The sequence below is a fragment of the Phyllostomus hastatus genome, unplaced genomic scaffold (genome assembly GCF_019186645.2).
Source record: "Phyllostomus hastatus isolate PE091 unplaced genomic scaffold, TTU_PhHast_1.1 phas_contig_196, whole genome shotgun sequence".
NCBI lineage: Eukaryota > Metazoa > Chordata > Mammalia > Chiroptera > Phyllostomidae > Phyllostomus > Phyllostomus hastatus.
The window spans coordinates 27463308-27489458 of NW_025333709.1; the positions used below are offsets into that span (position 1 = coordinate 27463308).

The window sequence follows — 26151 nt, forward strand, 5'->3', positions numbered from 1 at the left end:
GTATTGAGGGAACAAACGACAAAGTTACTGAGAATATATACAAAGGAGAAATTACCACAGTTGCTAAAGTAATGGAATGGAAAGACAGGAGTTATTTAATCTCAGGTAAATAAAATCCTACATAACCCATTCTTAGCAATTCTCTTAAGGGACTTGACAGTGTGACTTGAACCATTCACACACAACTTGAGACATGATGAAGTTTTCTCAAAAGGCTACCTGTCCAGGTGGCATGTGATTTTATTTATTTAAAATTTCTCAGAAATGTATCTACTGAGAAAAGCAAGGTCCATCAGTACAGCTTTATCCCTTATATTTTTATTTTAAAGTATGTTTAAATATTTGAATTCCCCAAAATGTTTTGCTGAAAAGCAAAACATCATTCGAACCAAACATGCTACCAGAACATCATCCTTAAGCAATACTTTTTCTGCTTATTATTCTCTCAAAGCAATGAAACAGAAATCTTATCCCCAAATTTGAATGGTAATAAATTCCCCAAATAATCTGAACAGCAAATAAATAAAATTTCATAATGCCATCTCACATGCTCTTCAGAAAACTGTTAGGAGGGCAAAAAGTCCATAAAGTAAGGCACACGGGTAGGCAATGAGAAGCTGTTGTCCCTCCATGTCCAAGGCTGAAATGAAGATTTTGGAAGCTGAGAGACTACACCAGCCGATGATGACCAGTGCCAATACTGTTCCAATTGTGTCTCTATAGCAAAGACAAGAGAGATGATTACCTTACATCAAGAGAAAAAGCATAATATGTATAACTACTTTCCCCATGTAGAAAATAAGGCCGAGGAACCATATGAACTCAAAGGCCTTGGCCGCTTAGAAAATATTTAAGTTAAATTCACTATCAGAGGCTATTTCAGTAGAACTTGAATTAACAGAAACTGAAGAATTCACTTGTGTCAATTCTCATATGTCGACATTCAGATCACAACTCTTGAAATTCTTTTATATCAACTGTGTTTACAAACTTTCTTTACAGCTACATATTTCTTTCCCTGGCCTTTTCTTCTTAAATGGGCCCACAGCATGAGCAGAAAGGTCCCTGGACTTGTACTTCAGGAGGGAGCCTGGTCGCCACTGCTCCCCAGTCCACTGCCCGGGTTTCAGTCTGAGAGAGCAAAGCCTGACACAGCTTGAGTAGAGAGCACATGGAACAGGAACGCGCGTGTATGTGTTGCTTTCCACTCCATCACTGAAGACCCCTTTAACATGGATGTGTGGATTCTTTAGAATTAATATGTATGTGTGAAGTTTTTGTTCAGATTGGTATCTTTAAGAATAACCATGGAGTAATTGTTCCTTTAAAAAGAAATAGGAAAATAAGGTAGTTAAGTCTACCTTGGACATAAAAAAGGAGGTGTGGGTGGTAACCAGTGGATTTCTCTTCTCATGTGCAAAGCCAAGTGCCTTATTTAGGAAAATAAGACATAAGGCCTAGAAGAGATTGTCGGTTTAGCTAGTCCCTGGCATTAAAGCAATGAAGTACCTTAACAAAACCTGCACAGTAAAATGGGCATTCGATCAAAATCTCCTAACCGCTGGCACATGCTCGTTTTCACCATCAAACTGCACTGCCTCACCTGATCCTGGTTGATTCTGAAGTTGAGAACTGAGTTTATTATTTGTGAGAATGACAGGTCTATCTACTTTAATAACTGAACCAAAGGCAAACAAGTGCAAAACTGTAGTAATAGCTCATAATTAAATCAAAATATTTTAAATATTCTAATAAATATTATACTCATTGATTTAGTTAATATTATTAGGGATAATTTCTAGAGTGATTTAATTTGCAGGCTTTTGTGAACAAGAATGTAAAATTACATATGATTAATTTGAATGACATAATAATAATATGGCTGAAAGAGCACTTTCAGTATAATGGTCTTAGAGGTCAGACTGTGCATTTCCCTTTAATAGAATTAAAAGGACTTCTAAATCATCTTTCATAATTTCAGAATAAAAATCTAATAAAAATATTCATACTGCTGATAATTCTTAAAATCCAAGGACCTTAGTTTTTATTTTCTTCCCCTAACAATCTGGAGTCATTTGAAATGTCCTAAACCTCAATTTTGCTGGAAATAAGTTTTCAAACTTAGAATTTAAATATGGTAAATCATTATAGTATTCTTTGGCAAAGGCATTTGACAAAATAGAAGTTCTAGAGCTGAACTCTACACTCACTTGTCAAATGTTTATACCAAACAACATAGTACCTGGGACAACTTGCCTGCTAAAGAATTCAGTATGCAAAAAGGTGGAATTTTTCCATGGATGGAACTCATTACATATATTTACAACTCACTTTGTATGTATAAATTCAAAGTATGCATTTTCTGTCTTGTTCCTCTATTTTAAAAGTCGGGGGTACTTGCTAGTAAGAATTTGCTCTGAGTTATTTTTAAGGATATTACTGTAAAAATAAGACCATATTTTAAAAATATTTACAACTAAGTTATTTTCACTAACACCATGAAAAATATTCTATAAAAGTATATCTAAATAAGAATATTAAAGGATTTTCTAAAATGTCTAACTCAGCTTTGGCCAACTCTTTACATAATATCTTATCCAGTGTAGGGTTAATAACTTGAAATGTGTATCATCCAAGAAAAAAAAATGCAAATGGTGTCTCATCAGGATGTGGAGTAATGAGCACGGATGGCAAATGTTTATTTCTAATTGGGTTTAGAACATGACAAGTGACAAAGGAGGATTTAATTGCTTGGTCTCCCCAATCAAAGTGGTTGTGAATCCAGATGCCCCAGGAGAGTGCCTGACAGAAACTTATCTAATGCATTCTTACTAATAGTTTTGAATTGCAAACACTAACTGCTCAGGAAGCAATAAAGAAAAGGAAATTCTTGACTGAGCGTATATGCCATAATATTCTCTGGCCTTCATATCCTCATCAGGGTTCCTGGGAATTCTGCACCGCGTGGAGTTCAGCTGAGGACGCACGGTTGCTTCCAGCCTGGAAGACGGAGTGCCTGGGAGCTGAGGCGATTAGTCAGTGTTCGCCACGCACTCACTCTTCCGAAATCAAACAAGTGAATTTTCTTTACTTGTTATATTGCCCGTGACAATAGTTCATGGTGAAGCATGTGACAACTTACAAACTACCAGTTTTAAAGATTACTTGGTTGTATCCATTTTTTAAATTATTAAAAGAGAAACAGCACCTTAGCCAAAACTGACCTTCTTTCCTGAATCTGCCTATAGCTTTTAATAGTCATTGGATTCACCAAGTCCACTCCCAAAATGACCAGAAAGAGGTTAACTGTTGGACCGGTGTGGTGAGCCTTGGCGGTGACTGCGAATGGGGGGGGGGGGGGGGGCGGGCACAGGATTAACGAACACAGACACTTACTGCAGCGAAAAGAAGACAGCACAACTGGACAGGATGACCATGGGCAGCAGGCAGTAACCCAGCACACTCGCCACGCAGCCGTAGGTCACCCCAGAAGAGCTCATCAAGTTTAGTAAGACGTAAATCCCCAGGCAGCCGATGGCACTCATGCCGTAGAGGTAACCAAACTGCACTTTTCCTGCCTGAAACAATGAGAAGAAAACGTTCTGAACACACGGAAAACATCAAGGGAAAAATCAGATTGTCAGCAAATCGGAGAGCATTTTAGAATCAATCAGCTCAGTGCTGTTCCATTTCTTTTTTTTTTAATTGCAGACTTACATGTTTTATTTTTTTGTTGTTGGTCAAGTACAGTTGTCTCCACTTCATCCCCACCACTCCCCCCTGCCCCACCCATCCCCACCCCCCACCCTTCATCCTACCCCCTTTGGCTTTCTCTATGTGTCCTTTTTTTAAATTTTAAATTATTTTATTGTTGTTCAATTACAGTTGTCTGTATTTTCTCCCATTGCTTTGTATTATTCACAATTATCAGGAAAAATATTGGCTATAATATGAATTCAGTTCCTGAAAACAAACACCCCCGACTCTACTGGGGATGGCACAAGCATGCTACAGAAAATATTTTATCACAGATGGCCTAGTTGACATACAAGGCATAGGTAAGAATATATTTTCTCTTCATATTTTTCAAATAATTAAATAAATGAATCAATTAATGAAAAAATCCAATTTAATCTTGGAGATAAACAAGGCACATTAGCAATATTAGCAAACACCCAGGGGGAGGGTTTTCAGGAACATGTATGAAGGACACATGGACAAAATCAAAGCTGGGGGTGGGATCAAGGGTGGGAAGTGGGGATGGCTGGGGTGGGGGGAGTGGAGGAAGGAAAATGGAGACAACTGTACTTGAACAACAATAAAAAATGTGAAAAAGAAAAAATAATAAAAAATAAGCAAACATCTATAGAATTTACTATGTTAGGACCTATTTAACATTTATAACACTTATTTAATCCATGCAACGATCCTATGAGATAAGTACCATTATTTTACCAATTTACACAGAAGGAAATTGATAGGCAGAAAATTTAAGTAACTTTCCCAAAATAAAATAATGCCAATTGGTGGAGCTTGGCTTTGAACCAAGGCAATTTGGCTCTAAAATTTAGGTCCTTGACATCTATAGGAGCTCTAACAAGTCCTAAAATAAAGGAACTCATTTAACCTTTAACAACCCAGCATATCCCAAACTCATTTGACCATCAATTTTGTTTTCATAATGCCTGTTGCCAGTTTAACTGGACACACCTTATGAAAAGCTGATTTATATGGACTACCTGGTAATGAATCATAGAAGAGGTACTGTTAAGGGAATTCAGTGTTGCCTAGGATATACCACTGATCTTCTGAGAACTTACAAAAATAGCCACTTTTCACTAAATATCTCTATTAAACTCATCTAGGGAAAGTCCCAATCTACTATTAATTCAACAGAGGCTATTTTAATATTGGCTACCAGAGGATGCCAAAGCTCCAGTAAAGAATGAATTTAGTTTTTATATTTACATTAATCTGATTAGAAATTCTAGATAAAGGCCAGATAAGCTGACTGTGGTTCTCATGGGAGCTATGCAAAAACAGTGAAGGATCTGGAAAATTGATTCAGAAAGAGAGCTTTTCAGCTGTCATTTTTTTTCCTCTCTATAGCTGTTATCCATGAAATCCCTGTGCCTCAGAGAACAGAAGGATATTTATTCTGTGATTAATGAAGGGTAATGAAGAATGTTATGGATATTTTAATGTTCAAAATTGTTCAGCTATTTTCATCTCTTCTTCCTCTGCAGTTAAGGAAGTTAGTCACTACCAAGTTCTTTCACAAAGTGTCCCTGGGCTATGCTGGCAGAATCCTCTCCTGCATTAGCAATAACGAGTTCCTACTGAATATCTTCTGCATTCTTATGGGTATTTTGTGAAATTACACTAATAATGTTAATGGACATGCTAAAAGAAAAACACATCAGTTTTGCCCTGCATCATTGGGTGAGTTTGTTCTGCTTGGAAAATAGTGACACTTCAAATCACTTGTATGTATTAGAAAAATATTTCATGTACTATTTGAACCAAATGTGATAATTCTGAGATAGTGATGGCTGTGATGGTGGAAAGCAACTTCCCTACACCTAAAGGACATGTAATTGGCCCTTCCTGGTCCCAAGAAGTTTTGTGAAGAGGGTAGAGTAGGTAAGGGGTGAAACAGTAAAGAAAAATGGTTGCTAATTTGGTAGAAAAAATATTTTTGTCTCTTTCCAGGTTAGTTATTGGCATTTTTCTTCATCATTTTCTCTTGTTACTTTATTCAATTTAGAGTTCAACTCCACTTGGCAAGGGCCACTGCCATTTTTTAATTTGTTTCAAATTGTAAGAAGGACTTGAAAAATGAAAAAAAAATAAGTGTTCTTTTTTTCTAAATACCTACAGAGAAGAGATCACAGATCTGAGTTGCCAGAAAGGCAGAGGATTGGGAATGGACTGAAGGGTTGAAGGATGTCAATTGTATGGTGATAGTAACTAAACTTTTGGGGGTGATCACTTCGTAGTGTATACAGATGTCAAATTATAATGTTGTACTCCTGAAACATATATAATTTTTTAAAAAGAAAGAAATATGAAAATTTCCATTTTTTTAACCTCAACATTTTCAGAATTCTCCCTGTACCACCTTCATTACTAAATCTTTATACGAAATACTTATTCATGTGATTATGCTTCTATATTGGACATGTATATTCCCTTTTCAGATCACGCTCTTCCTGCCATAATAAAATAAATTAATAGACAAACAAACAAACAAATAAATAAAACCAGTTGTCTTACTGCATTTGGAATTAATGTAATTTTGAGAGAAATAATAAGTAAAATTAAACCTGTGTTAAGTGTGTGAAGCTGTGCGTTTAGGTTGGCCTTGAACATGAAGAAAGCCCACTGTGAACATGAGTTCACAGCCCCCTGAGAGGCACTGTGCCTCGTGTCAACACAAATCAGAAAAGTGACGAGCACGTGACTGTGAATCATCTGTCCCCAGAGACAATGAACAGATTGGGACATTGTTTCTGTGTCTACTTTTGCTTTTGCTAGCACATGGATATACCAATGCATAAAATCATCCTTTATGTTTTTTTTATTTAATCTTTATTGTATTTTTTTGTATTACCATTTAGTCCCCTTATACTCTCCCCCGCCCAGCAATCGCCACACTGTTGTCCGTGTCCATGAGTCCCTTTTCCTTTTTGCTCAATCCTTCCCCTGCTCAACTTCCCCCCACTAGCTGTCATTTGTTCTCCATCTATGAGTCTGTCTCTGTTTTGCTTTATGTTTTAATTTGAGATACACAGGGCAGGGTTAACTTAACTTCAAGTGGATTCTGAGTTAAACCTGACTTCACTGACTTCCACTTTGTTTGTTTTGGCCCCGATTGCTTTACATCTATCAGAATAAATTCTGAAGTAACCATATACTTGTGGTAAAAAAATGAAGTACCATATTTTTTTCAACTATAAGACACTTCCCCCCCACAATTTGGGAGGAATAATGGTTGTTAATGCTGCTCTTCAGTTCTGTTTACATTTACATTGGTGAAATATTGTTATTTATACTATTAAATATTTTACCACATTTTTTGCTTCAAAATTTTTTCCTATTTTCCTCCTCTAAAACTTAAGTGTGTTTTATGGTCCAAAAAATATGGTAATAATGTTTTCCTAAATAGTTTCAAAAATATTCCTTTTCAAATAGTCCCCATAATTTCAGAACTGAAAGACAGCTTAAGTAGCCCTTTAATAAACAATTTTTGCCTTCAAATTTAAGAAATAAAGCCCTAGAAATAGCAAACAAAAGATTCAAGATCACACCTTAAAGCAAAGTTAGGGGTAGTTGAGTTCTTTCCCTAAGTTGGTTTGTGTTTAAGTCAAAACAGAGAATATTTAAATAGCCCTGGCTAAAACTGTATACCCTAGAAAGATCTTAATGGTATTAATACTCTCCTTTAAAGGGTGGTGATGAGAGTATTTCTACAGAAAAACAAACAGCTGTTATATTGCAAATTACTTGAAAAAGAAAGATGAGTTAATATATTAAATTGATTGTTTCTGACTATTTGATTAATTGACACAGTTTTACTTAGCAGCTTAATCTAAGATTATCAAATTACTGTGACAAAGACAGAAGGGAAGTTAGAGACTAAATTAAAACTCTGGTTGATACGCTGTTTGATTTACAGAGTATTCGTATTTGCTGTAGTTCAGAGGAGGAAATAAAACTCCACTACCAAATAATATTGTACTGGGTAGATACACTGTGATTGTTGACCGCATTGTCAAGCAGACACTAGATTGCTATCAGTGTTTTGATACTTGTATTAAGTAGTTAATAAATAAAAATTGAAAATTTGTTTCATTGTAAATAACACGTTAAAGTTACTTCTAAAAACTGTGACTACATTGGAGAAAAAACAATTGTGGGAAGTAGCTATAAGACGATCAAATAAAAAAGGCCTAAAATATTTAATTTCTAATATTATTTGTCTGCCTTATTAAGGATCACTTTGTGCCTTAATAAAACTGTATTTTTCAGACTAGCTCAATCATATTTTTAATGCTCTGTTTTTAGTATTTTATCATTCCCTTCTTGGTGTGAAATAATAGACTTATTCTCATTTCTTCTATTTTTAAAAAGTGAAACACTTTTCAAAACTATGAGCTAGGATGTTATTTAAACTTAATTAATATATCAATTTGGGAGGAAATATGTGCATTTTAATATTTGAGGTGTCTTTTAATATCATTACTTCCACATATAAAGGATGAAAGAGGTACTGTATATTTTCCACAAGGAAAACAGTAAAGTCAGGAGAAAAAAATGTCCTCATAAAAAGCATAAAAATAAAATAACAAGGGAAATATATTGATTCAATAAACAAATCATAGGTTATCAATGCAACTTAATTTACCCATAGTAGCCTAACCAGAAGGAAACAAGGAAACCCATCTCATATATCACAGGACCTTAGGAACATCTAGAGATACACCCCAGCAAAGAAAATGATGAACAAAGAAAAAGAATTTCTCCAGCGCCATAACACAAATTTCACAGGAAGCAAGAAAGAAAATCGAAGCCTTATATTTCCCAAATCCATGTGCTCCTTCAACGATCCCAGATTGACAGCTTTTTTTAATAACAAGAAAGACATAACTGATTTCCTGCTTTGCTGATAATGTTGCTTGGCAGTTTCTCTTTTGTTACTTCTAGTTCTGTTAAATATGTCTCTCCTCCCACCCCCACCAAAAAATGTAGTTATAAATTAAACAGACAAATTTCACTGTCTAAAGTGACACACTGCCTTCTCTCTTTACAAAGAGCTCTGCAAAAATGACATTGGAAAGGACACATTAAAATCTGATGCTGCTGTCCATTACCAGAAGCAGGGTGGCTCCCAGGGCGACACAGAACAGGATGGGCCCTGCTAAGTCGGTTTCATTCATAATGCTGCCATCTGCTGGCTTTAGTGGGTTTAACACTGTCAAGGTTTTTTGCCAGATGTGATCAAAATTAATTCCAAGTTCTGCAAAAACAGGGGGGAAAAGAGGCAATATAAATATAGAAAAATTAAAATCAGTAATATTCTTTAATTTAATATATGGTTAGTTTACTTAGTGCTTTAGTCTGATTGTTGTACCTTCATAATCTAAAATTGTATGTAAAAATGTAAACCATAAATAAGTAAATAAATATAGATTTGTATTCCCAATGAGCCAAAATATATTTTAGACAAAAAAATTCTATATGGAAAAAAATCTATGAAGTATGTAACAAATGCAAGTTTAAAATCTAGCTGAAAATTGGGAAATGGATAATCTACAGTAAAAAAAAATAAAATAAATGGTAGCTAACAGATGCAAAGTCCCATCCTATTGCCCATTTAGACATTTCCATTTCCTGCACTTCAATTGATAACACTGTCAAAATATCATCATATCAAACACAGCATAAATTTTCACCTAGCAGAAGCATCTAATGTGAAAGCATGCATCCCAGATCGTGGGTTTTACTTTCACACGGCTTCATGAGAAGAGCAATTCAATGCTGATTGCCCGGAGTGCTGCAGAGGAGAAAAGGTGATGCGCTTTCTGGCAGGCGAAAGTAATCATGATGTGCATGCATATTTTAATAAGTTGAATAGTCTATGTGGTTGAATGTGTGTATTTAAATATTAAATTTTTGAATGTGAGAATATGTTCCTTTTTATGAGTGATGGAGGTAGAATAAAATATCCTGCCATTTGCAATAACATGGTTGGGCCTTGAGGGTATTACGTGAAGTGAAATAAGCCAGGAAAGAAAAGTACTACATGGTACAAATAATACATTGAATCTAAAAGCTTAAAAAATATATAGTCAAACTTATAGAAATAGAATAGAAAAGTTGTTGCCAGGGGCTAAGAGTGGGCAAAATAGGAAGTGGTTGGTAAAAGGATACAACCACTCCACTCCAACCCCTGCAAAAAAACAAAAATCAAAAAAACATGCTTTCAATCAAGTCAATATGCATCTAATCTGATAATGGTTGTATTTTTTTAATTGAGCCCAATTTTCCCATGCGAAGCATGGTGTCCTTCAATCTCCTGACTGTGGCTTTCAACTTCCCTTCTTAGGATTTAGTAACTCTGGTCAGATACAGAGTACAGTTCAACTTCCTTTACGACAGCTCATACCACCAAAATAACTGGCAAAGCTGACATTCTATACGCAGAAGACTGAATGGACTTTTAATAATCGCATTGACACAAGCGGCCTTGCTTTACCAGGGACCTAGACATCTTTCAGAAGGTCAGGCAGAGGTTGGTCTGAATTAGGATGGAAAGCATATTCTTTCACTCATTTCACACCCAGATTGACTGCTATTCCAAGCTTGAAAAGGAAAAAAAATCAGCTGTTTCAGTTATTGTGAGCAAACAAGCTATTACAATATCCAGGTTGCAACTATTTTGTATTTCTTAATGAACATACACTTTGGAGAATATGAGTAGTTCACCAAGCTTAAAATAAGGTTAGAATGTCGAATGCAATTTTTAAAATAGCAGACTTTAGAAAATTCAGAAGTACTGCAGTGAAATTAATTCTACCTGAGACTTACATTGCTTTCAAACTTGATTGTCACTTTATGTGTTTATGCTAACAACGTTTTCAGTATTTACCACATAAAATGGTCTTTAATTCAAAGTACCTTTTTCTCAAAAAAAGCATTACTGAAGAAATTGAGATGAAAAATACGTTATGAGACATTATTACTGATTTCAAAAATTTATTTGATGGTACAATGAACTTCTGCACATGCTTTAACGTTGAGTCATGAAACCGTGAGTGAACGTAATAAGACTTACCATATATTTCCTTAAAATATGTGTTTTCTCCCAAAATACATTGCCATAATCCAGGGTGGGGAAAATTAGGTTTACAGATGTGAGTTTGTGAAATACAGCTTATCATTGTACTACAATCTATTAATTATTGCATTATTTTCCATATGAGCAACTGTAAACCTACTTTTGCCAGACCCTGTATTTTATTTTCAAATGTATCAAAAGTTATGCCAATGATATTATAAGTATTTGTTAATAGATAATGTAATATAAAACCTTATTATGAAAAATAAAAGAAAATAAAATTGCTTGAAACTTGAATACAAAATTATTGTTTTACTGTCATCTAGTGGTAGTAAAGTATGTGATATAAATGCTATATGATCAGTTAATATATCTATTTTCTATGAGAATTGTCTCATTGGCCTTTTGAATATAAACATCAGGCTATGCCACAAATATGAATACCAAATATCACAGTAGTTTTTCTAGTTTGATAGACTTAAATTGACTGTTAGTCTTCAAAATGTATTTGTTAACATATTGATCATACATCATCAAAATAGCAAGTTATTCTTACATAAAACCAAACAAGTCTTTTTTTTTAAAGATTTTATTTATTTATTTTTAGAGAGAGGGTAAGGGAGGGAGAGAGAGAGGGAAACATCAATGGGTGGTTGCTGCTTGTGTGCCCCCTATTGGGGACCTGGCCCACAACCCAGACATGTGCCCCAACTGGGAATCGAACCAGCGACTCTTTGGTTTGCAGACCAGCACAAAATACACTGAGCCACACCAGCCTAGGCCCAAACAGGTCTTTTAGACAACAAAGTATTTAAGGAATAAACAAGCACAGTTTCAAAGAGCATGTTTTTGTGCAGGGTATGTTAATTGTTGTAGATTCAAGATTCTAGGGGTTGTTTTAGTGTACAGTAAATAAAAGCTAGAAAATGCCTTATCATCTTATTGTAGAAATTCTACCTATGGCTTTTTCACACCTGTTATAGAGATGAAGCTTGAGACTCACAAAGTCCTCCAGCCTGAAGAGCATATTAGATCAGAGCTTGGAAATTTCATAGATTCCAAATGCAAAATTATGTTAAGTTCTCTGTCTTCTAATATACTGTACATTTTTGGTGGGGATAATCCCAAAGGAAAAAAATAATTGAGAAATTTTCTTTGAGCTGTATAAAGTGAGGGAAAATCTAGTATGGTTTCAGTTTAAAATTAAAGAGACATTAGGGGCAGATGTGTTACAGTTTAGTAGACCACAATAGAGTCATTTTAGTTAAGTAAAAAAGAAAGAATTATTTTCAATAAATGTTACAAAAACATGGTTAATTTTTAAAGAAAACATGGTTAAATCCCTACTTCACATACTAACCCAATGTTCAATGGTTCCAAACTTTAAATGCAAAGCCAAAAGTTAATTTAACAATCTATAAGAGGATATAAGCAGTATCTCGAGTTTGAGAAATATATTCTAAACAGAAGAGCAACTGGAAATAAAAGTTTTCAAGGAAAATATTGCAGAGTTGAAAACATAAATATTAAGATGTCTATATTCCCTAATGTCCCGTAAACAAATGAGATGGCAAACACGATCTAGGAAAACATGTTTGAATATATATTCCAGAAAATAGTTAATATCTTAACTTTGTAAATATCTCTAAAAATAAACAAAGAAAATCATGATTCTGTCAAAGAACATGAAAAGCAGATAGAAGTAAAAAGTCAATAAGCATGCAAAATGTCTGTCTTTTCTAGTAACCAAGAAATACAAAGCATTAATTTGTGCCTTTGTGCTGATCAAATTAACAAAAACACCCGACATTCTACTACTGAGGTGTATGTAGCAGGAAACCATTTTCCTGGATTTGCGGGGTGGTGTATGTGCCCGTTGACTGGTAATCCCACTGTATGGATCCACCCCAAAGGCGGGCTCAATGATACAGGTCAAAGTTCTTTACTATGAAGTTTGCCAAAGTATCACATTTTATTTAAAAAAAAATCAGGATGAGAACTGAATGTGGGGGTGGGGTCCAGGGCAGGGGAGAGCAACGGGGGAAAAGTGGAGACAACTGTTATTGAACAACAATTTAAAAATTTTAAAAACACTTTCAGATAAATTTAAATTATGGCATTTCTGTGTAATAAAGTATTATGAATCCATTCCATATCACGTTTTCTCCTTTTTCATTTATTTTGTTTCTTAGAGTTCCACATGGAGTGATATCACATGGTATTTGTCTTTCTCTGACTTATTTAACTTAGCATAATGCATGGAGTGTATTGCACATCATGTTTTCAAATAATATTTAATGGTTTTAAAGACTATGTGTAGAAATGCTCATGATATAATGAAACTACAAAGATATATAACTTCATGTATATATATACATACATAGGAAAACAGAATAAAATCTTAAAAATACATCAAATTGTTAATGGAGATCATGTGTCAGATAAAAGTTTAGGTGATTTTTCTATTTTTATTCATGTTTTTCTATCATTTTCCAAATTTCCATACTGAACATTGATTACTTTAATAATTCAACAATTGTCAGTTTTTAACAATAAAGACACTGGTCGAGATGAGGAAAATGTTTAATGAGAATAGCATGTAAATTTCATGTGTTGATTATTAATCACAGGGGCAAAATAGAATGAACTGGTTAAGCAAAAACAATTCAAAACTTAACTGGCTTTAAATGAGTCAAAAAATCTACTATAATTTTCTGTGCTTTACTGAAGGACTTAAATCTTTCAACTTTCTTAATTTTTAAGGCAAAGAAAGAATATTTTAATGCCAGTTGCCTGGCTATAAGGCAAATAAAGATCTTGTGATGTAAAATATTGGGAATTTTAACCTATCCCTTTTCACTTGACAACAAATAAAGGATTTGGAGCCGTTAACCCATGAATATTTCTCCTTAGCTCTCGTCTTACTTAGTTTTCGAAGCACCTATACTTAAAGCATCCTGTTGATGCTAATGAGAGATATAAGCATCAACATAATGTATATATATGAAAGAAAGAGAGAGAGAGAGAGAGAGACCCCTGAAATCCCCCAGGATCTCCAGCTGCTGCACCCGTCTCTGGGTTTCCTTGCAACCAGTCGTGCTACTTTCGGGAGTCATATTCCTCCTCCTCCAGCCATGCCTAGCTGAGATTAGCGGGCTCATGTGAGCCAGGTCTGTCTTCATAATAACAAATGAACAATAGTAAGTTCAGAAACTACATCTTTTGCTTCCAGGAAAATAGAGCAGAAAATAAAATAGGCTGTTATAAAAGTAGTCTCATTAAAAAAAATAATAGTTTCATTAACTGGGGTTACAAAGGTGATTACTTCGATGCGAACACTTTCGAAAAGGTGCCTCCACTGTTGTTCAAATTGAAGAAACAGTGAGGAAACATTGAACAACTGCAGCGACAGCACAGCAATAGCAGGTACCTACTTCCAGTTGCCCCCACACAGACATGCGACAGACTTCCACCGGTGTGAGTGTCTTCAACTGGCAGACGTGTTTACACATGGAACAATCACACGGGAAACACGGTACGCAGCATGCTGTCAGCACACACGAAGTGCTATTATTCTCGAGCTGTACACACACCAATAGCACTTCCTTAACTTATCTTCTAGCAAAGGAGGCTCTTCGTCAAAACTGTCGATGTAAGGAGACTGTGAATAATAATCCGAGGTGGATGCTGGTTGAAAAAACTGTCCAGTGTACCCCGCTGACTTGAGCGTCTCTGGGGGGACAAAGGCGGGCTGAGGCTGCTCGCTGGCTTGTGGGCTAGAGGAAGGAAAAGCTGGTGTTTACACATCTGAGCAAGCCATATCATGACGAATCCAGGCAAATCAAGGAAAGAAACCACAATTTTTCCTTCATGAACTATCCTATGTTTTATGACCATTTAATCATGAACAAATAACTTTCTTGAAGTTTAACTTTAGTTAAAAAAATGAAGTAACTGGTCATGAAAAGACTGCTGGAAGACTGATCCTTACCCACTAAAGTTATTGATTATGTACAATATGCTGGACACTTTTTCTCACATTTTCTCATGTAATTAAACTCTGCAATAGAAAAGCTGGAATTTTAGTGTCACTTTACAGAATAAAATAGAGGTTCACGAAGAGTGAATGGCTTGCCCAGGATCACACAGCACTGCAGGTGTCGGACTCTGAACTTCTTCTTACACATACTGCTTTCCCACTGATTTCCAGGGACAACCACCGAATAGGACAGTCCTTATAAATGTGTGGAAGCAGGAAGGCAAAAACTACAATTTTAATAGTATAATCAGTTCATAGGAAAAAATAAATACATGAGCTATTGTCCATGAAGAAATAGACTTTCTAGCTCTGGCGATTCCCAAACAATTATTGACAATCAAATAATCTTTGAGTACCTAACCAAAAGTATTTGATAGTTGGCTTTAGTGTTCCTGTTTTGAAATAAGCAATTTAGTTTGTCCTAACATGTGCCTTGCCCCACATGATACTTCCTTGACCCTGCTTTTGTTTGTTTTTTATTTTATCATTAGTGGGAGGAAGCTGGAAAACAACAATCTTACTAAATAATTTTTTTTTGCAAAGGCTAGAGAAAGGAAAAAAAGAGTGTGTGAGGTTATTTGGTCTTTTGTAATTGTTTTTTTCCTGAAGGAGGAGGAAGAAATATAAGGAGTTGTCCTCACTAAGGTGTGTTAAGTTTCTTCCATCAAAGCTTTTAGACTAAACTAAGCTAAAAATACAGTCCAGCATTCTGAACTTTGTAGCCCTCTATGGTCTCTTTGTCTTACAATATTTACAAAATGGCTTTTCATACTTTCCTTCCAACATTAATCTTAATATGAAGTCTAAGAATAACATATCACCCTCCCTTATATGAGTAAGCCTGACAGAGTAAATAACCTCTTTTGAAAAATAAAGCTATGAGATAGAAAGACATATAACATTTAATCATTCACTAACTCAGCCACAAGTTCATTAAGGGCAGGAACCTGGTGCAATACTTCTTGAATTCTCCACAGCAGTGATTTTTCAACTGCTGAGCCACAGGGAATTTTAAAATGTGCAATACCTGACTATGTAGTCAGAGGTACTGGCCTCTTTACCTTTAGGCAGTCAAACAAACAAACAAACAAACAAAAAAGACAACAGCTAACACAACAATAGCTGCCCAATGTGAATGAATCAAAATTATACTTATTAACCATATTTTGCAGTGTATAATGCACATCCACATTTTTGGCCCAAACTTTCAAGGAAAAAAAATTTTTGGTTTTAATTCTTTAATTCAACTTTTAATTTATTAATTATTTAGATACCTGTTTTTTGTATTATAAAGAAATTTGAGCATTTATTTTTGAACATAAAGATATTGTTATTGCTATCCAGAGTTATACTTTTAACATGTAAGCATAAATAAAAGATTTAAAAACATTTATATAGATATAGAATTAGTACTACCCTTGTATAATGCACATCCTTATTTTTCCCTCAAAAATTTGGGCAAAAAAGTGTGCATTATACACTGCAAATTACAGTATTTTGTAAGGTCAGCAAAAAATATAATTCTGGGTGTGCTGCAGAAATTTAGTAATTAGTTCATGTGTGCCATAAGATGAAAAAGATGGAAAATCACTGTCCCACAGCACATGATGATTATGGTATCTTTCATTTAATCATGTGGCAAATTTCTAATCTTTTTTCCCAACAAAGTAGGCCCACCATCAAAAGTACTGGTAGAAACAACTAAAATTAAGGAAGCAAATGGATTGTTGAATGATAAAGCTTTCCCTAGATATGTATTTTTTTTAATGTTACTATTTCTAGAAAAATGAAAGGGGCAAATGGAGATGATGCAATGGACCAGTGTCTAAACAATACTATTTCTTTGACATATTATCTGGCCTCACCAAAACCCATGCCCAGGTACTAATACCAGGCTTGAGGAAACAACTTTCACAATTACTCCAGACAAAGCAATCTCTGTGAATGAGGGGATTTCATATGGGACTCACCCTCACCCCTGCCAAGAGCAAAATACATTTTTACAGGAAAAAAAAATTGCCCAGGGCCAGGCAAATCCTATCCCTTTCTCTTTCTCCTGTTTCTCTGATACTTCATCCAACAAAACACATTCATCAGGAGTTTGGCCTCTGCTGACCTTGTTACAATGGAAGCATAACTTAAAAATTCCCCACCCTCATTTAAGAAGTAAAATTTTAAAATTTTTCCTCTAAAGGAAAACTCAAAATACTTTTTCTATAATAATTACCATGGTTATTTCTTATCAGAGTCTAAATTAAAGTTTTCTCTTTTTTATAACTTTGACTTTATACATGTTGACTATGGTGATTAACACTGTATCTCAATGAAGAAAAGCGTAAGCAATATCAAAATAATCACATTATTTATCTACACTCCCACCTGAAAACTCTGCAAATACCCAAGTCCTGTGTTTTAGGCTCTTTTCTGAAAAATGACTCTGAACAGCCAGCGTTACCATACATCTTGAACTGGCACCTAGTCCCATGTTCTACTGCTGTCCCTTTTAACTAGATGGTTCCAAATCTAAGTAACCAGGTCAATGGAGTTCTCATATTTTTAGTGATGTCTTTCAAGCCTATACTATCCTTTCATAAAAAAATAAAATTCAGGAGGAATAGGACTGGACACTTTAGTAATTGCTCTGTCACGCCTATGAATTTAGTAACCTATTAAAGGCAATTGCATGAGTCAAACTGATATACCCATCACTTCAAGCAATTGTGAGATGATTACAAAATTCTCCTTTCAAACTGGCAACACTCTTGGTCATATTTCCCCTTCATGGCTTCTTGACTCCATGGAGTTATATTTCTGCCTGTAATGATAGCCCGACGGTAGGTTTATCCTGAGCCGAGTAGAGTAGTTAGCAAACACATCTTCTGGAGTCAGACTGCCTGGAGTCAAATTCCAATTTTACTATACTGTTAGGCAAATTATCTCATATGCTGTTCCTCAGTCTTTCATCTGTAAAATGAGGATAATAAAAGAACTCATAAAGTTGCTGTGAATTAAATTAGCTAAAATAACTAAAGCACTTAGAATTTCTGTGTGGGGCACACAAAATGTGATCAATAAGCTTTAGCCAAGTGTGTGTATGCACTTTCCTTCCTGGGACTTACACTAAAGTATTCTCAACATCTTATGTGTACCCTGGAAGAGCACCTTCCATATTTATAAGAGTTGTCTTCTAGTTGGTCACTTTCTCAAAGAAAACAATATTAATAGGATGCCAAGAATTTGTATCTCTTCTGTGCTGATCATCTTTAGCTTTCTCCCTTCTTGGTTTTCCTGAAATATGCAAAATGACTCTGACAACGTCCCAGACATTCCATGTTTTCCTATGAGAAGAACCTCCACTAATCTCATGCCAGGATTTCTGTCTCGGAGCCGCACAGCAGTGGCCACACACCTGACCCATACAAAACCCTCTGTATGCTCACCAATCCTTTAACATTCCTCTTTTCACTCCCCAGACCTGGATTTATATTGTTCCAACTAGCCTCCAGAGGCTTGTCTTCCTTTGCATGATATTGTGTTAAGATAATGCATAGTCTTTGGCTGGAGAAAATTTTTGACCTGTTTCTGAATCAACAAGACTTAACATTCATCTTCCAATGCAACTGTAGGAGGTCACTGTTGGAAGGAAGTTAGACCTCCGTTCTAATTTCTATGGTTGCAGGTTTGTTTGTTGCACACAGTTTTCTGAATCCCGTCACGTAATCACCAGCTACACATTTTATTAGAGGTTTTAATCCCATCATGTAATCACCAGCTACATATTTTATTAGAGGTTTTTAAACTGCAGGTTTGGACTTCTATAGTGATGGTCAACTGAGCTGCTTTCCTTTGTCAGCTGGCCCCTTCAGGGGGTGAGCTCACTCCAGTGTTCTATGGAGAGCCAGAGCACAAGTCAGATAGTACTAAAATATGTAGCATCAAGTCAGTCCCATCCACTGTAAGTCTGTCTCCACGTTTGGAGTCCCATTCCAATACATGTGTATTTCATACAATCAGGTGGCACTGTATTCCTCCAGGAACCTGAGACAGCAAAGGATTTCAGAATTTGCAATACCATCAATGGAAACAGCGTAAGACAATGATATGACAGATCTGTAACACAAAATATGCCGTTGGCTAAAAAAATTTAGTTTGAACCCACAGAAACATTTTATCTATGTAAGTCTCCCATTGAGCCAGTAAAACCAGGCTTTCTAAGTGTCTTCAGTTAGAACATATCATATAGGATCCATTTGATAGTGCAGTCGCTTGGGGAATTGTGGCTGGGGGAGTTAGCATACATAGCATTTCCAAATCCTGGCTGGTCTAGCGAGTGAACAGTAACCATGTCATTGACATGCCATCAGCTATGGTTAAAGACTAGAGAAAGATCGCATCTGGGGATTCAAAAAAAAGAAGATGATTCGGTATTAGTCTGTTAAGGTCCTACTCAAATGCATTCTCTACATGCAGAGGGAGTTTTCTAGTTGTCACCTTCCTGTAGAAATGTCTATTTCTCTCTCTTAATAACTTGCATAGATATCCCATTTCAAAAACTGGAGAAATACAGTGGGAAAATATAGCTTGCATAACTGACTACCAGTGAATGGAAATGGTGACTACCCAAATGACTGGATAGTAGTTTTCAAATGAGAAAGCTCCTTCTCCTTCATTGTAAAATAAGAAAACTTGTTTTAAAATAGAAATATCTTCAGTGTCTTAGTAAGCACAGCCAACCAGCTTTCAGATTACCATGCCATTGAGCTGAACAAGCTTTTAAAACAGCTCCCATATATTAGAGCAGGGGGGCAGGCTGTGGGGGAGGACAGACACTAAGAGAGAGAGATTGATTATAACTACACTCTGGATTCCTATATCTTTTGCCAGGATGATCAGCATATTATTTGACTCGGGGTGTACTTTAATTGAACTATTCACTGAACGAATAAAAGGTCAAATCTCTGGAGTTTGTTTGATGTACACTAGTAAATCACTGCTCTGACTCCAAGTTTTATGTACCTCATAAAACTACCACAGCTAATATGCCCTTTTCTAATTCCGGAGACCTGCAGTGTGGGTTAGAATTTAAATGTTACCACATCCAAATCAGGACTCGGATTTCATTGCTAAGCAGGTGAGGCCATCAAACTGATACAATATAATCAAGAGTTTTCCTCATTTGGTTATATCGACCACCATCTGTCTGTCTTCTTGACTTCTGGGCAACACCGATATGTAAAATCAAATGGAGAAGAGACTGGGCTTGGTGGGGCGGGGGAGAGGGCTGTGATCCAAGAGCCCCTACTTAAAGGGGAAAGCTCTGTCTCCCTCTTATCAGACATGTCAATAAGGTTTAGCCTGAGAATACAGATTACAGATGCTGCCCTCCTGCTCATCCTGTGTGGAGCAGCGAAAGGAGAAAAGAAGCAGAAGTCCAAGGCGACTGGTTCCTTTCAATGAAACAAAATAACAGAGCTGAAAATCCTTTTCGATAGCTTTCCTTGTAGATGAGGTGTTGCGAGTTACTGTCCTGTAATACCTCAGTGCTGGAACTACTCCCTCTAGCGGAAGCACTTCTTTGTTTCTTTGTGTTTTTTTTTTCCCTTGACCTTTCAAGGTATCAATCATCAATGAAATAAAATATTCTTTTTCTGTTGTTCGATTCTACAGTGATTGCATCAATTCTACACAGCCTTGTCCCTTTCCTCCATTTTAAATAATATTTAAAAAATATTTTAATTTGCCCTCTGATAATATTCAGATGATAGATAGATGGATGCATAGATTGTTTTCCACTTTAAGGAATTCTTATAGTAATCTAGCCCTGGCTGGCGTAGCTCAGTGGAATGAGCTCGGGCTGTGAATCAAAGTGTCACAAGTTCGATTCCCAGTCAGGGCACATGCCTGGGTTGCAGGCCAGGGCCCCCAGCAACTGCACATTGATGTTTCTCTCTCTCTATCTCCCTCCCTTCCCTCTCTAAAAATAAATAAATAAAATCTTAAAAAAAAGAAATTCTTATAGTAATCTGATGCAGGACAATATAGAATAAGGGCATGCATGAGATAAAATTCCAGATATTTAACTTTTACAGTTTTTAAAACATTACCAATATGTTTGCCTATCAGGAGAGCAGTGGTTCAGAAGGAGGGGCTGGGAAGTGGCGTGTGTGTGAGCGGCGCCTCTCTGACTACACGGGTAGGAAGGAGTGATTGGCTGGTGAAAACACGTCCAAACGTTCCTGGGCACGGGTGGAGCAAACGAGTCCCCGTTGTCTGTTGTGTTTAGTCTGTCCTTTCTTTCTACATCTGAAGCTTTCAAGGTACTTATCTGTGTTAAGGAAAGTAAACTTCAAGAATTAATAAATTTGAAATGTTTGTTATGTGGTTATTTGGCCTAAGCTTTCTGGAGCAACACAGTGATTACACATCCCAGTTTGCCCAAGGTGTTCCAGTTTATCATATTTTACTCGTATTATTGTCAATAGTACCAACTTTAGTATAAAAAAATGCCTTGATTTTACAATAAATCATATTCCCATTCTAGTTATGGGCCTAATCAAACACCCTTGGGTTAAAATCCTAACCTCATTTCTTATTAACTATGTGACTTTGGAAAATTTTCTTCATTTCTCTGCATCCCTGGACATCATGTATAAATAAAATAATAATACAGTAAATAACAGATTTCAACATGTGAATTTTGCTTGTGTCTGAGACCATATGTGTGTTTACTAAGACTAATTAAATCAGAATGGTTTTTCACTTTAATAGAGAGAAGCCTAACTCTTTAGTACCTGTGTATTTTGGCAATTCTGCCATAGCAACATCATTGAGAACAGATGTTGCTTAGAGAGACACTAAAGAGATGCTAAAATGTTAAATAATAATAAATAATAATAATAATAATAATGGTACTTGTATCAGGTAATTTGAGGAGTCAATGGGTTAGTATATGTAAAGCTCAGAATTGTTCCTGACACATAGTAACAGCTCAGTGAATGTTAGTTATTATGAAAGTTGAAAGGTCTGATCCTCTTCACAGTTCACTCATCTCGGCCCATAAAAGACATCAAAGAAACAACTCTATAACCCAATACAATAAGTTTAGGTGACTTTAGGCAACAAAATGTAAATTTGCAAACTATAAGTACATAAACAAATAACTTTTATATAGCGGTTTTATTTTAACACCCACTTTCCTACACATTACCACAAGTGTCCTTCATGACAAGTTCATGAAATGGGTGTTATTAACGTCCTTAGCTCTCAGTTAAGATACCAGTCAAGCAAGTTATATCTGCCCCAACGTCGCAGAGAACACATGCAAGAACCAGAGCTTGAACCAAATTCTTCTCGCTCTAAGTGGACTATTTTGGGCACTAGTGAAGGATTAATACTAAATTCTTAATTATTTTTATTTTCAATGCAAGTTGAACTGTCAACTCAAATACCTAACACAGTCTGAAATACATTTATCTTGCTTCCCTTGAGGAGTTTTCTCTCACACTGAGTTATAATGGCATATTTAATTGTCCACCTCTATACAGTCTGGATTCTTAAATATTGTGAGGTAAAAGATTATGAATTTTTTATCTTTGGGTTTAGAGTTGTCCTTTTTTTTTATTTCTGACGCATAGCAGGTGCTCAATAAATATTTATTAAATTGAATAAAATATGTTTTTCAAGCAGTGTCCCAGAAAATGCAGTACCTATGTTCAGGCTCGCTGTTAAGTGACTGATATTTTGAAAAGAAAATCAAACCATTCAGCTATGAATGGGTCTGAGGTTATCAAGGGGATTCCTGGAGAACTGAATTCATTTCCCTGCTCTTTCCTGACACTTCTTCTTGGGCATTTCAGAAAGATATGCTTTCGTTTTCTCCAAGGAAACCTCCCTACCTGTAACCCCTTGTCATAATATTATTGCTTCTTATATTCTCAACATAAAGTACTTACTTTCCAGGTCCATAAAGATTCCCATAGGTATCAGAACCATTATAATGCTCCTCTTGATCATCAATGGTATAATTAGATTGGTAAAAATTGGAGTCAAATTGTTCCAAGTTTGTCATTCTGAAAAATATGAATATTTCTTTCACTGAGAAGTTTGGGAGTCAATAAAACTTCATTTTTATTATTGTTGTCCAGTTACAGTTGTTTTCCTCTCCCATGCCCTTCCCCCCACCCCCAGCTCCCACAGTCAATTCCCCCCATTGTCCGTGCCCGTGGGTCTTCTGTTCACATTCCTTGACTTGCCTCTTCCCCTTTCTTTCCCCCGTTACCCGCCTCCTCCCTCTCTTATGGTTACTGTCAGTTGGTTCTTTATTTCCATGTCTCTGGTACTATTTTGCTCATTTGTTTGTTTTGTTGATTAGGTTCCACTTATAGGTGAGATCATGTGGTATTTGTCTTTCACCTCCTGACTTATTTTACTTAGCATAATGCTCTCCAATTCCACCCATGCTGTCATGAAGGGCAGGTGTTCCTTCTTTCTTTCTGCTGTGTAATATTCCATTGTGTAGTATTCCAGTTCTTTGATCCACTCATTTACTGATGGGCACTTGGGCAGTTTCTAGCACTTGGCTATTGTATTGCTGCTATGAACATTGGACTGCATAGGTTCTTTTGAATTGGTGTTTCAGGATTCTTAGGGTATCATCAATCCCAGCAGTGGGATTGCTGGGTCAAAAGATGTTTCCATCAATAAAACTTCTTTAGATATATTACAAAGATCAATTGACAATGTGATGATGGATAGATTACTATCAGAGAACAAAGTATTCTTTGGGTGGGGTAGATTCAGTGTTGGGGGAGGAATATGGAAATATATGCTAGAAAGTCTTTCACAAAATGTGCATCTTCAACTCCAATGAACTTTTCTGAGGTTTTCACTCATTGGGACTGTGACTTCGACTAGATAGACTTTAACTGACCTGAAAGAACTAACATTCTTCCCCAAATACCTTATCCTCAGCAATTTATGAGAAGAAGTTTAGGCCTTGGTATACATCTAGAAGGCATCTAGAAGGTTTATTTTAAACAATGATAGTTCCTCATTTTAATGAACTATGCATAATAATTTACATTTAAACTTTTTACATCTATACATTTGTGGCCTTATTGCAAGTCAGAAAGCAAATGGCTGATGATAATAATACTGTTTCATTTTGATTCTTCCCAGAGCTTTCAAGTGTGCTGAGAGCCTCCCTGCTCCCTTCTGGCTGAGTCAGGGGGAGGAGGTTCAGTTGTGCTACGGGAACAGTCTGTCTCCCTATGAACTCTCTGCATGGTTTCTACTCACTTTGGGGAGTGAGGGGAATACATGATCTTGAGTTAGACCTAACAAATAGGAATATCAGAGAGGAGGAGAAGTTGGGGGAAAAAAGTAATAGGATGGAATGGTGGCTTTTTGGATAAAAATTAGAGAATGGAGTAGAAAATCTTTTCAACTGGACAGATATGGTTATTCAATTCAACATTCTAATCTTTGTTTTTCCTTGAAGAATTTTGTATTTTAAAAGAGTAAATTTTAAAATCACTAGGAGTAACCCATATGGTTATAATATATTTCACTACTTATAACATATTTCAAACACATTGCATAATCTTAGCTCTAAAAGCCCCATTAATCAGAAATCAGAAATATTCAACTAACAATTGTCAAACAAAAAAATTTCTTAGTTCAGTAAAAATACAAAAAACTTTTCTAAAGTTAAATGCAATGGTTCACACATCTGATTTAATAAATCAAGATTTTTTCATTAGTAATATGTACAAAAGTAGCTTTAAATTATGTAAGCTAAAATCACTAGGAGAATGTTAAATCTTTTAACAACTTATAATTTAAAGAATTTAAAATTTAATAGCATAACTTTCTCAGCCCATTAAAAAGCTATTATAAAGCATAGAGAGCAATTTCACTGGAAACTACACTAAGTTTTCATAACATGCAAAGTTTTATGTAATATGACTATTGGAGTCCTTATATAACCCAGCCTTATATTTTCTTTAAATGCCAAATTCTTTTAGAAGGACCAGGCACATACCTTTATATTACTTTGTGTCAAAAGATCCTCCAAAAAATGTTGCTTTACTTGAGAAATTTATAACAAATCAGTTCGTGAAAAGATGACCTGCTGGTTATATATAGGTTTCTAAATTTGACTCTGACACTGGCCAGAAGTTTGCCAAAAGCAAGAGCCAAACACAGTATCTTATAACACTTGTTCAAGTCTACCAAGGTGTAGAGACATAAAATGTGATGAAGTGAAACAGTAGGTTCAGTTTCCCTGTGGGCCTGTCTCATTCAACTCTGACTGAGGATCATTTATTGGAGGCAAACAATGGAAAGTGAAAGGAAAACCCTTGTACTTTATAGCCCATGAGAGTCTACCTAGACTGCAATAGTAATATGCAGCACAAATCAGTGACTATCTGAAAACTGAGAGTTATTTTTATCCAAATCTGAACTATTCAATTTATATAAACCACATTTAGAAAGGCTACCTATGATCTATGTCTGATTTTTTTCCTTTGCTTTTTACTTAGCCAGCAGAGCCCAAGATTGATACACTAATGTGTATCAATCACATTAGCAGTGCTTTTCATTTGTGGGCATGTTATGTTCCATTTTCAAGCCTATCCTGACTAGTGGAGGGCATCAGACCCATTTCTACCCCAGGAAACTACCTGAGTTGTTTTCCTCGACATCTGTGAGTCACTTCCAGAAGCCTTGTCCATATTTTGACCCAGGTAACCTGGCTTTGGATTCCTATCTGGATTTGGTTTTCTGTCCCTAATATCAGGCTCATGGCTCAAGGTCAAGTTCCCCTATAATCCACTTCATGCTGATTCTGCATCTAGGCCTTGAGACTTAGCATGTACCCAGATCTCAGTAACTAAAATATGTTGTTTAAGGGTAAATTATTTGGCAGTCAAGAATTTTCAACTAGAGACAAAGGTAGAATGCTAAAGAAATTTTCTCCACATTATTGGAAAACATTTGGAATTTGAATTTCTTTAAGAGTTGTCCTTAACCAGGTTACTAATCAAGCAACACTGGTTCACACACTTAATGAGAATCTACTGTTAAGTACAAGACTGCATTCTAAATGTCATAACTACAGAAGAGGACAAATTAAACAGACCTGCATTTTAAAAAGTTACATTTTACAATTGATTCTACTATACAGACAACAAATAATACTGACTAGCCAGGCATCGTTCTATGAACTTTAGGTTTAAGCCATTTAAGATTTGCAATTACCTTATGAAGT

General features: G+C 35.8%; 1 protein-coding gene across 2 annotated transcripts; it reads right to left on the reverse strand.

The window, feature by feature from the left end:
- Positions 1-207: 207 nt before the first annotated feature.
- On the reverse strand, positions 208-25034 carry YIPF7 (Yip1 domain family member 7). Of its 2 annotated transcripts, XM_045834467.1 has the most exons (6): positions 24922-25034; positions 22832-22948; positions 14456-14616; positions 8874-9019; positions 3397-3578; positions 208-717 (listed from the first exon to the last, which is right to left on the reverse strand). In XM_045834467.1, exons 2-6 carry the CDS (start codon positions 22945-22947, stop codon positions 555-557), a joined length of 768 nt encoding a protein of 255 aa, XP_045690423.1. In that variant the 5' UTR covers position 22948; positions 24922-25034; the 3' UTR covers positions 208-554. The 2 variants fall into 2 exon arrangements, with proteins under 2 accessions (XP_045690423.1, XP_045690424.1); XM_045834468.1 differs by lacking the exons at positions 208-717; positions 3397-3578 and having other exon boundaries at positions 8893-9019; positions 14434-14616.
- Between the last annotated feature and the right edge of the window lie 1117 nt (positions 25035-26151).